Raw genomic sequence first — 13,637 nt, forward strand, 5'->3', positions numbered from 1 at the left:
AGCCAGAGCCCAAAAGTTCCCATTTATGGTTATCCTAACCCAAAGAGAGACACTTCCTACATACAGCAATAAAGGAGACGTGATTATAGTAAATTCTATAAATATAATAGAAATATAATAGAAGACATACACAATAAAGAAAAAAGGCTTAAAATTATTGTTTAACCCCTTAAGCACAAAGGCTTTTTACCACAATTAAACTTTTAAAGTTAGGGCGTTATCAGAAAGAAGGTATACACGATGCATTAAACATTTTTTTGTGTTTTATAAAGTACCGTTTGTGAATTTGATTCATAAACGTATATCTGCGTGTAGAGCAGAAATAAATGCACTCAAAAGAGTAATAAGCTGTAAGTAGAACAGTCAAAACAACCCAAGACAGGGCTCGTCTAAGCAGGAGAGCGCACCGGGAGCAGATTTGTACCTCTCGGGACGCCGTCCGACTGCATCGGTTGCTGTGGTAACGGAAGTGGACGGTCCTGACGCCTGAGCTGGTCCTGGAAGCGGTTTTCGCTCGGTAGCGCGGATACAAGAGGGTACGAAGCGGCTCTTGCACTGGGTGACGGCGGCTAATTTAATTCTGTGAGAATCGGGTGAATTCTGGAAGGTATAATACGAGCTCCGCCGTGACCGTATACTCCTCCGTTACAGACGTAGGCATTTGTAACGTGCAGTGCAGCACGGTTAGCACATGAGGAAAGGTATATTGGACCGGTTTTATTTAATTAATAATGATAGTTCTGGATATACCCCGCACGGTTAAAACAGGACAGGGATTAAAACATCACAACCTGCTGCAGACTACAGCACCCTCTCCCCCGATACCCGAAAAACATGGGTTACTGAGAAAGACTGAAGCAACTAAGCTGGCTTTGGACATAGTACCAGGCCAGTGTCATTCCTGTATGTGGGGGCCACAGTCAGTACCCGTGTATGGGACCCAGGCAAACAGGGGCGCCCACATGCTTCTGCCTGGGTCTAGGCCCCGTGGGCTGCTATGTGTGTCTGGGCCCTTGCAGGTTTAGGGGCCCTGATGGCCCCTGTTAGAGAATTGGGACCCATTGACCCTTTTTCTGGACTTTGTGACCTGGTGGTCCCATTGTGAGGTTTAGGGCTCGTGGCCCCATTACGAGCACAGAAGAGTCCACGATGTTGAAACGGCATAGAGTGTGATGGTACTTTGGGGGGTTGAGTTCAGGTTTGTACTGAGCCCCAAGATTCATGTCTGGATGGCGGCTGAAGAAGACCGATTGGCTCATCCGTTCCGCGAAGAGATTATATCGTTGGCTGCTTTATAGTTAGACAGCGGCTTGATTACAGAGGCAGTCTGTAAAAGGCCTCTATTCTGGTGACATCATGCATTCAGGATAGGCGTATGAGCCAATTGAATGGAGCAGTCACTTACAAGAAAAAAAATTTGACTTCTCCATAGGATTCGGTTCTAGTGAAATACCGTCGTTTTCATTTAACTCATCCTAAACTTAGAGGGAGAGAGAAGAAAAGGGGTTAGGGAGAGGGGTATGAGGAGACTAAAAGATAAAAAGCAGTGGCTGGGTAGGTTTAATATGTATATTATTAATAAGAGTAGCCGTAATCGCTTCTTGTATTTAGTATGAAATGCTTGTGTGGTGAAGCGGGTAAGGACTGGTGCCCCCCTAGAAGCCAAGTACCTTAATTACTGGACAGTCCCATCGGATGTGAGCACCAATCTCAGACTTTCAACTACAGCTGTATGGGGATTTAGTTAACGCTGTAATGTTTTTTTTTTGTTTTACATGACTTGTTTTCTTTGGTTTCAAAAATATTTACTGTGCGAGAACATCTAATAAATCTCAATTATCTGTTTATTAACTTTTTTAGGACGTTATGGTTAACAGCGATGTCTTCTGCATCTAAAGGTTATCAGAGAGCTGCAGGTCAAAGAAGCAAATCTACTTCTTCTCCTTCTGCTGCAACCGGTTCCACAAATTCAGCCAGCGGTTCTCGCCCAAAACCAAGTGATCGGCTTAATCCTAAAACCATCGACCCAGTAGGTTTTCTTTTGCAATTGTACGTAAAAGGATGCTGATATGTTGAAATTTGTGTTAGCACCTATGAGCGTCAGTTCCTCATGAGACCAAAGGTGTAGATGGATTGTAATGGTGAAATCTGCATACGGTACATGCTAAGAAAAGCTGCAGAGTTCATTCAAATCAGACCTTTTCCAATGTATCCCTATCACATTGAAGACATCTTGTAAAAAGATGTATTAAGGCAACACAGTCCTTGCTTCAAGATTAATTTTTTTTTCCGGCTCTGTCTTTCTGGTATGCCAACAAGTGTGTGCCTATTGATTAGGCCTGTGGTTGCCATGGTGATAAGGCCACTTTTAAAACATTGCTGCAGGACTATTTATAAAAACACTCCGCTTCTCACATTCGTTTAATGGTTTTTTTGCTATGTATATAACAATAACTAGTTACAGTGCAGTTTGTTACAATCCTGTAATTTCTCGCTTTTCAAGAATTCACTCTGCAGTTCTCTAGCACAGTGCTCCTCAACCTGCTCCCCAACGAGTTTTTGTTAATTATGCAACACCTTAGACACGCCTGAGTAATACCGAAATCTTGGACCGTAAGGTGAGCTTTGAGGAGCACTGCGCTAGTATTTCATAGGTCTTCACATAGGTTCTTCACTGAAATCAGTATTAATTGCAGAACAGAGCAGATTTATAACATGATTATAGACTTTACATTTTCACCATGAATACCTACTACATTTAACATTACAAGCTCTCACTGCTCGTGTTAATAAATCCACACTGTGCAAGAGACATAGTTATCACTTTCTATCAAAGCCCAATTAATGATTATGGATGGAAAATACAACTGATTTGTGAACCCTGTCAATCGACATGAAATAAATGTTTAGTAAATTAGTATAAGCTCAGTACCTCTTATATTTGCACCAGTGTTTCTGTTTCTACAACATGCTGCTGATCTACAGAAGACAGGTACAGGTAATGCATCTCTCGTATTGTAACGACCGTTACCATCAGTTGTTTGCTACACAGAGCAAGGATATTCTAAAAGTTCTTCTAATGTACATTGTGGATTAAATGTGGTGCATGCCATCTCGTAACAATGTATCAAAATACATAAGCTATATACCATATTTGCTCAATTATAAGACTAGGTTTTTTTTAGAGGACATGATCTGAAAAATACCCCATGTCTTATATTTAAGGTTGTCTTCTAATCAGACCTCAAATAGAGGTCTGACTAAAAGACTAAGATCCAGATCCCCCGCAGCGCTGCAGGGGACCTGGATCCTCCTCTTTGGCAGGCTCTTCAGCTGCCAGCTTCTATGATGGGGTGCCGGCATCTCATGACCTTCCGGTGCTCCACCACTTCCGCTGGGGCTTCTATGGTAGAGCACAGGAAGGTCATGTGATGCCGGCACCCCGTCATAGAAGCCCCGGCGGAAGTACTGGCCACCAGCAGTGGAGGTCTACATCGCACAGACCTCCACCAGCTGCCCCACTAGACACCAGGGAGTCTGAAGCATGGGTCACAAGTAAAGGGATGCACTGGTAAGTGGGGGTTTCATGTGAAGTAATATTTACTAGGAAAACCTTTTTTCCTATAGGGTTTTCTTTTATAATCAGGCTTTTTCTTTTTTGCCTAAATTAATATTCAAATTTTAGGGGGTCGTCTTATAATCAGGGTTATTTTATAATCCTGCAAATACGATAATACCAATATTAACACACTGGAGTGTTTTGGTTAGAGTTGATGTTTACATGCAGCGTATCGAATACAGTCAATTTCTTCGCCTGTAACAGTTAACATGGAGGTTTAATGGATATATAGGGATCACTTAAATGTCCATTTGCCCGTTACACCCCCTCGGTCACTTGTTGGTATAAGAACGTTTTTATCTGCTCAAAACGGAATGTGCATGATTTGCACGTTAATGAGCCACTTAAAGAAATATTGAATATTCTTGCATGTCCCTGAATGCTAATCACCCGAGTAAAGCTGACCGCAGCACTGTGTAGAATCCACTAATGCTCCGGAGCAGGTGTCCTCTTGCTTTGCCAAAGTGAGTTAATTGTAATGCATTTAACTCGACAGCCTTGCTGGAGGGATTGTTGCAGCTGAAAACTACACATTTTTAATACAAATATATTCATTCTATTCCAAACACTTAAAAAGAAAGGCATTTGGACAACGTGTGGGCGGCACATATACTCACAGCGGTGCCCACGTGTGACACTTTCCATGCTTTCATCACCTAGTAGGGGCATTCATGATTTAACCCTGTGAGCACCTCAGCTCGGTTTGATGGTATGCTAGCCTGCCAAGTGAAAAGAGATGGTTGAAGGCTCCCTGCGGAGTGAGCAGATACTTCTGCAAGGAAGGGGGACGCTGTTAGACTACAATAATGGAAGTGTTCTGTGCAAAGACACATGAGGTGGTTGGTCCTTTAATGCATTTAATAGTCTTTCAGTGGTAGACAAACTGCGGTCTTTTTTTTTTTTTGTGGCCCCAGGATCATTCACAGGGTGCACTTATGGAGGTGAAGAACTGCTGTATTTGTGTGCAGCCAGCAGTGTCCTCCGCGTGTAATGTTTAATGATTCACGTCTGTGGAATACAAGCTCAAAGTCATGGTTTCTTGACAAGCCTGGCAAGTTTAATCGGGGCACCTGCCCACAGGGGAAAAAACTGCGTGCGGTTGGGTGGCACATAAACATCATTTTTATAGCCTTTTAAAACATGTTGAGATTGTACAGAGAAAAAAAAAACATTTTCCAAGTTTGGTTAGAAGAGGTTTTGCTTCATTTATTTGCACAAAAATGTTGTTTTTTAATATCTTTTTTTGTTGTTTAGTTTGCAGCATCACAGAGATGTCCATCTGCATTTGCTGCTGTATATTCAAAAGGCGGTATCCCTTGCAGGTAACGTTAACAAGATACCAATGTTACCTACGTATACAAATAGGTAGTGTGGTAAGACCGATATATATCAAATATACTGTATAAGCATTGTTTATCAATTGAAGAGGTAAGTCATGGCATGGCTATCACTTTCTTTGTGTTAATGTGTCACTGAACCAACTCGTGGTATCGCTAAATGGCAGAGATACTCTGTTGGTATCTGATGTCTGCATGTTAAATGGGAACAAAAAGACATATTTCTTTGAGTAAAATAGTATGGTACAAAGCAGCACTGAACAAAGTGTACTGTTTATCATTATCTCAGTAAACGTATCTAGAGACTTAAGTGCCATCATTGTAATAAAACACACCGTGCTGATCGCCTTTCTCTATTTACATCCGTTATTCTAATGGTTCATCTCGTCTCTCTCCTAGACTGAGATTACTGTATGTGTGTGTGACATGTTGAATTCTGAACCTTTTTTTTGTATTTCAGGCTGGTTCACGGTTCTGTAAAACACAAGTTACAATGGGAATGCCTGCCGGAAACAATCCCCTTTGATCCTGTACTGGTGACGTTGGCAGAGGTAAGCTGAAGATGCTCAACTTGACGTTTTGGTCGCCTAAAAAAGTAAAGTGGTAAAACTCTTGATTGACTTGTTAGACTAAGCAACAGTTTAAACCTGTTGTTTATACTCCAGCAGTCCCCGATAGCATAATCTGACACCTGAAAGCCTCTTCTGGAAGAAAACCCCTTATCAGTGTAGGCTATTTCATCTGATCCACCAATAAACATTACCTTATACACGAAGAATGTAAGGATAAAGTGCTGTGTATGTAGTGACCAAGCATTGGCATGCAAAATAGTTGATTTACGTTGTATGTCGAGCTATCAAATGAAGCCTTTGGGGACCATTACTGGGTCCCGTGACGCCCTCATGGCTTGCTGTGTCTGTGAAATGTGTCTGCGCGTATGAGATACTCGAAAACATGTCCCTTTTCAGCCCTGTTTTAGACATGTTGTTAATTGAAGACGGGTTGTGTCAGTCATTTCCACTGAAAAGTGATTGACTGCCCTTTACCGTCAGGGTGATGTGTAACAGGTGCTGTCAACTTTCCATAACAGGGAGCTCCTTGTGGTATAATTATTTTTATGCCTTTCAGGCCAACTGAATATTAATCAGGTTCCTTCACAGTCATTTAATTTTTCTGCAGATCATTTAATGTCTGGCCAGTGCTCGCTTCACATATTTGTAGTTGATTGGCTTTAGATGGGACCCAAGCACTGTTATTTTTTCAGAAACGAAGTTGCGAATGCTGTTAGTTTTAGGCTTTTTTGAAGCAATAGATTATAAATAATACTTATTACATCCAATAAATAATATTATTATACTTCTATAGCAGAAAACCTAAGAACAACATACACAACGATGAGTAGTGGCCCGTACGCATTTGCTTTCCTTGCTTCACATCCAACTCATGCCGTTCTCTATATGTACAGATAAAAATATAATGTCTTCTTTTTCTTCCCCTCAGGGTCTAAAAGAGACGAGACATCCTTATACTTTTGTGTCTCAGGAAGGCTTTAAAGAGCTGCTGATGGTCCCTGGAGCACAAGAAAAAGCACTGCCAGTATTACCTAAGTTAGCAACGGCACTAAAAGGTGCCCTGGTAAGGAAAGTTTCATGAAAATCTCCCCTATGCAACAGGAGTTAGCCGGTATGGGCGTTCGAAGGGGATGAGGGGGAGATGAAATGCTTTTTTGACCCTTGTTTTAATGGCCAACATATATACAATTAGAAAAAAAATATATATATGACAAATGTCCCGCTGGTGCAATATCTCAGTTTACGGTAAACTGTAGATTTGCCCTGAAAAATTAGCGGGGAAAAAACTTGTCTTTAAGAGGATGCGAGAAAATTTGTGAGAGGCATGTCTCGGAAATGATGGAGTCCAGACAGCGAAAAAAGACCTTATGTCTAAAGGGATTTGAAAAAGTGTCTGAAAAATAATAGAAACGGTCAAGAGGTTAATATGAATGGGACCAATATGAATTTCTAGTATGCGTAGCTGGTAGCTAGAAGATTCTGAGGAGACAGGCACATAACACATGGCACATAACACATGGCACGTGACAGACAGACTGGAAACCAAGAGCTAAAGGAAAAGGTCAGATAAAGACCTACATGGCAGCAGACCAGACAAACGTGTTCTGATGGTGCAGGAGATACAGTTCCTGTAAAAACACAATTATTCATAGCGGTTTTGATAAAGACTTTGTACAAAATGTCCATATTTTTAATAACTGACTTCTGTGAGACCACTACATTGACCGGCAAAGTTTGCCGAAATACGCGAGACCCAAGAAGCAGAAAATTAGAGGAGACGTTGAGACTATAATTATCAGAAGGCGCTAATGCCACTGAAGGTCATGGTGCATCGTCTCTCGTATCTGTGCGTAGAATAGGAAACATGCTGTATGTAGGTGATATCAGTTTTGCACGAGTCCAGTCCTTGATGGCTGCAAACATGTTCTTTTTGATATCCCAGCTTGTGTGAATATTCTTTGTATAGCATTAACATGTTCTTTTGGTCTAGGTACATTCGGATGGCAGTGTCTTTGAAAGAGGGCTGAATGCTTTGGTTCAACTAAGCGCAGTTGTTGGGCCGTCGCTAAATATCCATCTGAAGAATCTACTCACAAGTGTAAGCAAAGTGGCTGATTACATGTACCTTTTGTACACTGGTTTTATGCTTACTTTATCTTTACTTTGTAATCATAGTGGGGATAATTCGCTGTCTGGGATTTCTAGAGAAATTGAACACTTTGACTAATAGGCAAAAAGCCACATTTTTGTTAATTGTTGACGAACGCCAGTTGTTTGGGGAGAGGTAAATATTGACATACAAGTCACATATTTACATGCGTTTTTACTAGTATATCGTTTACTTTTAGATTAATTACATTTGGACTTGTAGGCTTAACCCCTAATCTCCGCCTGCACCTCTGATATATAATTTCAAACTAATGTGTATAATTCTCTCTAAATTTAGACTGCGTCTATACTGTGCACATTTGCTCTGTGGCTTAGATCTATCTATATATATATATATATATATATATATATATATATATATAAATAATGTATATAATATGTCTTAATGTATGGATTCATCAATGTGGAATTCATCACTATGGGCATTGCAGCTGTGACTTATTGGTGTAGTTTTGAGTCATTAGTATTGGTAAATGTTCTTAACTGAGGGAACTGATGTGACCGAGTGCTTTCTTTATGTTATACATATGATTTATATGCTTTTACCAGCTTTCAAAAAGACTGATGGACAAAAAACATAAAGAATCGGTTACAACTGCTTTGCAGAAGTTGGAACAACACGGAGGGAAGGTATTAATCTGCTTTTCATTTATTCATTGAATATTTATTTTATTATTTATTATTATTTATTTATTGAACATGTACAAGCTAATAGTGAATTATTATGCCTAGAAACCAGTGTATGTTAATTTTACATAGAATATACATACCCTCTTCTCACTACTAGTCCATTATGTATCAGAGTTTCCCTTTCATATGAAATTTATTTAGCCCTGTTTTTCACTTGCAAACAATTTGCTTCTTCTGGTATTTTTTTTTCTGGAAACCTAATTTTTTTTCTTCTTTCGAAAGGAAAGTCTTACAGTTATTAAATCAAAAATACCAACTTATTCTTCTATTTACAACTGAACAAGAAAACAGCTGCCCGCAAGAAAATAATACTGATACAAGGCATTCCAGCTCCAACACCTAGACAACATGGCAACATTATTTCGTTTTTTTTTTTGTTTTTTATGCTTCAAATTAGAAATTTTAAAACGTAATCAAAGAATTAGAAGCATCAGCATATCCGATCCTCTAAACTCATTGAAACAAATGTATAATATCAGTGACAATATTGGGATGAGATGATCTGCATGTTGTGTTCTTTTTAATAGTGTGGTGTTCTTGCTATTTCTAGCCACTGAATGTAAAGAGCCTACAGTGCAGGGCATACGTGTTTTGGGGATCTCCATCTGCAACGTTAGAGTGGAATATGAAACATCCGGTTTACTTGGCTGCACTTTCTCCTTTACTTTTTTATTGTAAAATTTCAAAAGGTGAATAAATCACTCTTAATATAGGGGCACAATTATTATGTCATGTGTCAGCAGTGTGGGGTATCCAGACCCATGTGTTCGCAGCGTCACACATGTCCCCATTGTCACTGGATGCTTGGAATAGCGTTCATATATAAACAATGGACGAGATGTCTGATGGACTTTTGTAAAGATTTTGACTGTCCCTTGTGTGTTTACATTTTCTCTGTTTGCGCCATTTTTCTGTGCAATGTTTACAAAAAATAGGTCCATTTACAATTTTAAAACCATAATAGCAGTCAACCATGGTACATGGTACTCCCCCCCCAAAATAAATAAATAAATAAATAAATAAAAAAAAAATATATATTTTATATATATATATATATATATATATAAATATAGAAATTGACACGGAATGGGAAAAAGGGGAAAAATAATAAATGTAATTTTACTTGAAGCATCCATTTCTGATAATTATATTTTTATATGTCTTTGGCAATTAAAGTATTTTTAACCTGCTATGTTGCATATGACTTTCATGTTTAATGGCTGAATAGTAGATTGTGGTATTCTAACCAGATTTACACGTTATACAACACACATGCACCTGTTAATACCCTTTTAGAGCTATACTGTCAGTGTACCTATAGAGTAATAGAAACATTACAGCTCTGTTGCTGTTGGCTTTATTATCATTATTGAGTAAAGATGGTTGCTCTTGTGGTCATGTAGATCTAAAGCGTATGTAATGGTTATTACTAGACTTCTACATTCGTATTCAGGCGAACGTGAAATGAACACAAAGGGTGCATTTTCGTTGTTCAGCCTAAATACCAAAGAAAAGGACCTTTAACATCTGACGGCGGTACTTAGCCTGGTCAGACCATGGTCTCCCCGCTCCAAGAGTTGAAGGTCCATACGAGTTTCGGCACCAGGATTTTAAAAGTCTGTACTAGCTGCTCTATTGGTCACCAGCACGGGGCTCGTCTGCCATCAAGCAATGAAGTGCAGGTGCCCCTTCTACAAAAAACGGCAAAAAAGAAGAAAAAACAAACAAACTCGAAGAATGTACACAAATATGCGCCCGAACCGAACACAGGTGCCCAAGTCTAGTTATTACTATTGTTCCATAAACGTATGTTTTAAGCTGTAACAAGTAGATATGCAATGTGACTGGCGTAGGGTTCCAAATGTTTCATTTTGAAATGAGGTTTTATGTATTGAAGAATAGTGTTGGCTTAAGCGTGATTAGTTGGACTGGACTCATAGCATCATCAAGCTGATTTGAGCTGAGCCAAGTCTCCTGTTGCCTTAGTATAGATTACTTTACAGGTGAACTTGTATTTTCTTTGTTCTGTACAAATGTTCACATTAGGCATAAGTAAAACTCCACCCGCACTGTGAATGTCTAAAGGGTGTGTTTTATAAAGATATGAAAGATGATCATTGTTTGTGTGTTATTAGTGTAAGCACATTGTATTTGTCTATACTTGTGACTTCGATCAGATCAGATCACATTTTATGAACAATTAATGCAGAAAACCAGGTAATTTCAATGGGTTAATTTACTTTTTCTTGCCATTGTATGTTCGTACAAAGTACTATTTCTAAATTTGTTCAGCACCACCAGTTCTGTTTACTATATCTGACGCATAAACAACTACTGTTAGCTGACAATTTCTTGTCAATATTTGTAGTGAGATGGAGGTAACTTTTTGTGATGATAAGATAAATAGGATACTTGTGCATTGACCCAAGGGGAATGTAATATGCATACCAAAAACATGCAAAACGAAGGTTTAATTTAGTGAAGATACTGTTATTGTCTGGAAAAAATGTTTTCTCCTGAGAGTATCTATAGTGTGTATGTGTTACTAATGAACTTTATTCTCAGAATGCTGTACGGAGATTAGTTTTCATGCCTGCAGGTGCGATACTCTATAAAGGTAATTTACTATAGTAAACTGTGACAGTCGGTTTTCTCTGTTTCCCTTAAACTCAGAATTTTAAACAATATTTTAATGCAGATTTGTAAAAACAAATGTAAGCCTAATGACCCTAGGGTATATTTAATGAAGTTTTATGCTAATGCTTATTTGGATTATGCCCCATTTTTGTACTGTATAATCCAATTTTCCATTTCTAACATATAATATAACATTAGTCTCTGTATACGTTTCTTTACTTCACCCTCAGAAAGGTCTTGTGTGTGTATTTATTAAACACTAACATTTTTAGTTAATACTTTACAGATTACAGTATAATAGGAGGTAGAATAAATAGTCGTAATCAGTAAAACTTATTTTTTGATTGGGATGTAATCAGTATGAATATATTGGGAAATGAGATCCCTGTAGTCTAAGTCTTTCATTTTATGTACACTATAGGCAAAGCTGTCGATAGTAAATATATAATATGTGTATGTGTTGTTTTATCTTCTAAAGCATCTGTTGACTGTTTTCCCTCAAGATTATGTCATCATAGAAGCCCAAAACATTTAAGGACTGAAGAAGTGTCAAGTGTAGATTATTTATTTTATTTTTATATATTAAAATGTGTTACTTGCCAGAAGCATGGTATTTTTTTCTTCTTCAATGTTAATGTTATGTAATGTTAGCATTTTAAAAGAAATATTTTGCAGAATATGTGTAGAAAAGGAGTGCCGTTAGGGTGTCTTATCTATTTAGTCGTCAAGAGATTTGAGTAAGGAACTAGGTTTTCATTCTTTGTGAAACTTGTGAAGATCGTCAGTCATATGAGTAATGTTACGTCTTTGTATTTACTCAGTCCTGACATTTGTTGTGTGGAATCCAGTTCTTACATGGTTGGACAGAATAAGGATAATGAGACTTTACTTGGGTTTGATTTTGACTCTAATAAATGTTGACCCCCCATCCCAGAACTTGATGGGTTCCACACCTTTCCGAGGGTTACCGTTTTTTAATCCCTCTCATCCTGCTACACACAGTGTGAGAGTGGAGGAGTATGCGTGGGCATCAAGCCTTTCCACTAGAGTGACAACATTTTGGTTCTGCCATTCAGGGACACACTATGAAGCTCCGGGGTCACATGGGCACATATATGCATTCATATACACATAAAATGCATTTTATATTAATTATTTAGAAGCCTTGGGATACATGTTGATTTCAGATTTAATAATATAGTTATATTATAAAATACATACAATCATTACAGACATGATTAGTTTCAGAGAATTAACCTCTCTATTACCAGGTATGAGCAGATTCAGAGAATTAACCCTTCTATTATCAGATATTACACACAGTCACGCAAACAGACAAACATGGTTACATACACATACCTGGTGCTGGCTGCACTCACTGTGCTCGGTGTGTTGGAGGGACTTAGCCTATCAGGAGAGTTGAGAAGCCTGATTGGCTGAGACCGCCATCCCTTAGAGTTCTCATACCGGGACAATGCATTGTCCTGAATTGAGACTGCTGGGGACCCTGGACTTAAAGTCCCGTTGCAGGACGGTCTTGGCCAGTCCGGGACATGTGCCCAACCTACTTCCCAGAGGGATGTTTTATACAGTTAACATTCATCCCACTTGATAGAGGTTGAGGGGATGCACCTAAACATGACAATGTTTGCATGTAAGGATGATTGATGACAAGCAGATCTGTTATTTTTTTCCCCCTTATAACCATGGAAACCAATGGCTTCACTATCCCTAATCTGGTCACTGGTTATTAGTCGCTGACCAGATTAGTAATGTTTTTCTTTAATTTTGTAGCCTGCCTCTGCACCTTTTCTAGTGCTATAATATCCTTCTTTAGAATAGGTGCCCAAAATTGCACAGCATATTCAAGGTGCGGCCTTACCATTGATTTATACAGAGGCAAAATTATATCTTTATTCCGCGACTTGATGCCCCTTTTTATACACGACAATACCTTACTGGCCTTAGCAACCGCAGACTGACACTGCACATTGTTGCCTAGTTTGTTGTCTATAACAATTCCCAAATCCTTCTCATTTGTCATTACCCCTAATTCACTACTGTTTAGGGTGTAGGTTGCTTGTGCATTCCCTAGCCCGAAGTGCATAACTTTACATTTATCTACATTGAATTTCATCTGCCATTTGTGTGCCCAGTCCCCCAGTCTATCTAGATCCCTCTGCAGCACAGTAATATCCTGCTCGCCCTGTATAACTTTACCCAGTTTAGTGTCATCTGCATACACGGAAACATGACTTTCAACGCCTATTGCAAGGTCATTTATAAATATGCTGAATAAAATTGGTCCCAGAACAGAACCCTGAGGGACACCACTTACCGCCTTTGTCCAGCTTGAAAATGTACCATTTATGACAACTCTCTGTACTCTATCACTAAGCCAATGTTCTACCCAAGAACAAGAATTTGCATCTAGACCTAGTGTTGATCCTCTAGAGCTGTTGCATGACCCATTGACTATGAGTATAATACACATGTTTGGTCAAACACATTCCTTGCAGACCTAGCTGGAAAGAGGCAAATGCTTAGATTTTAAAAATGTCTTCAATGATCACCTTTTAAACTGACGATTCACATGTGAAAGACCACATGAAC

At 38.9% G+C, this 13,637-nt stretch overlaps 1 protein-coding gene across 3 annotated transcripts; it reads left to right on the forward strand.

The window, feature by feature from the left end:
• The first annotated feature begins 463 nt into the window (after window positions 1–463).
• Window positions 464–8,919, forward strand: PACRGL (parkin coregulated like). Of its 3 annotated transcripts, none has more exons than XM_053472633.1 (8): window positions 464–536; window positions 1,861–2,029; window positions 4,874–4,941; window positions 5,417–5,507; window positions 6,457–6,591; window positions 7,519–7,626; window positions 8,247–8,327; window positions 8,610–8,919. In XM_053472633.1, the coding sequence occupies exons 2-8, from the start codon at window positions 1,880–1,882 to the stop codon at window positions 8,664–8,666; spliced, it is 690 nt and encodes a 229-aa protein (XP_053328608.1). In that variant the 5' UTR covers window positions 464–536; window positions 1,861–1,879; the 3' UTR covers window positions 8,667–8,919. The 3 variants fall into 3 exon arrangements, with proteins under 3 accessions (XP_053328608.1, XP_053328529.1, XP_053328689.1); XM_053472554.1 differs by having other exon boundaries at window positions 483–607; XM_053472714.1 differs by having other exon boundaries at window positions 483–607; window positions 8,615–8,919.
• Window positions 8,920–13,637: the final 4,718 nt, after the last annotated feature.

The sequence above is a fragment of the Spea bombifrons genome, chromosome 1 (assembly GCF_027358695.1).
Source record: "Spea bombifrons isolate aSpeBom1 chromosome 1, aSpeBom1.2.pri, whole genome shotgun sequence".
NCBI lineage: Eukaryota > Metazoa > Chordata > Amphibia > Anura > Pelobatidae > Spea > Spea bombifrons.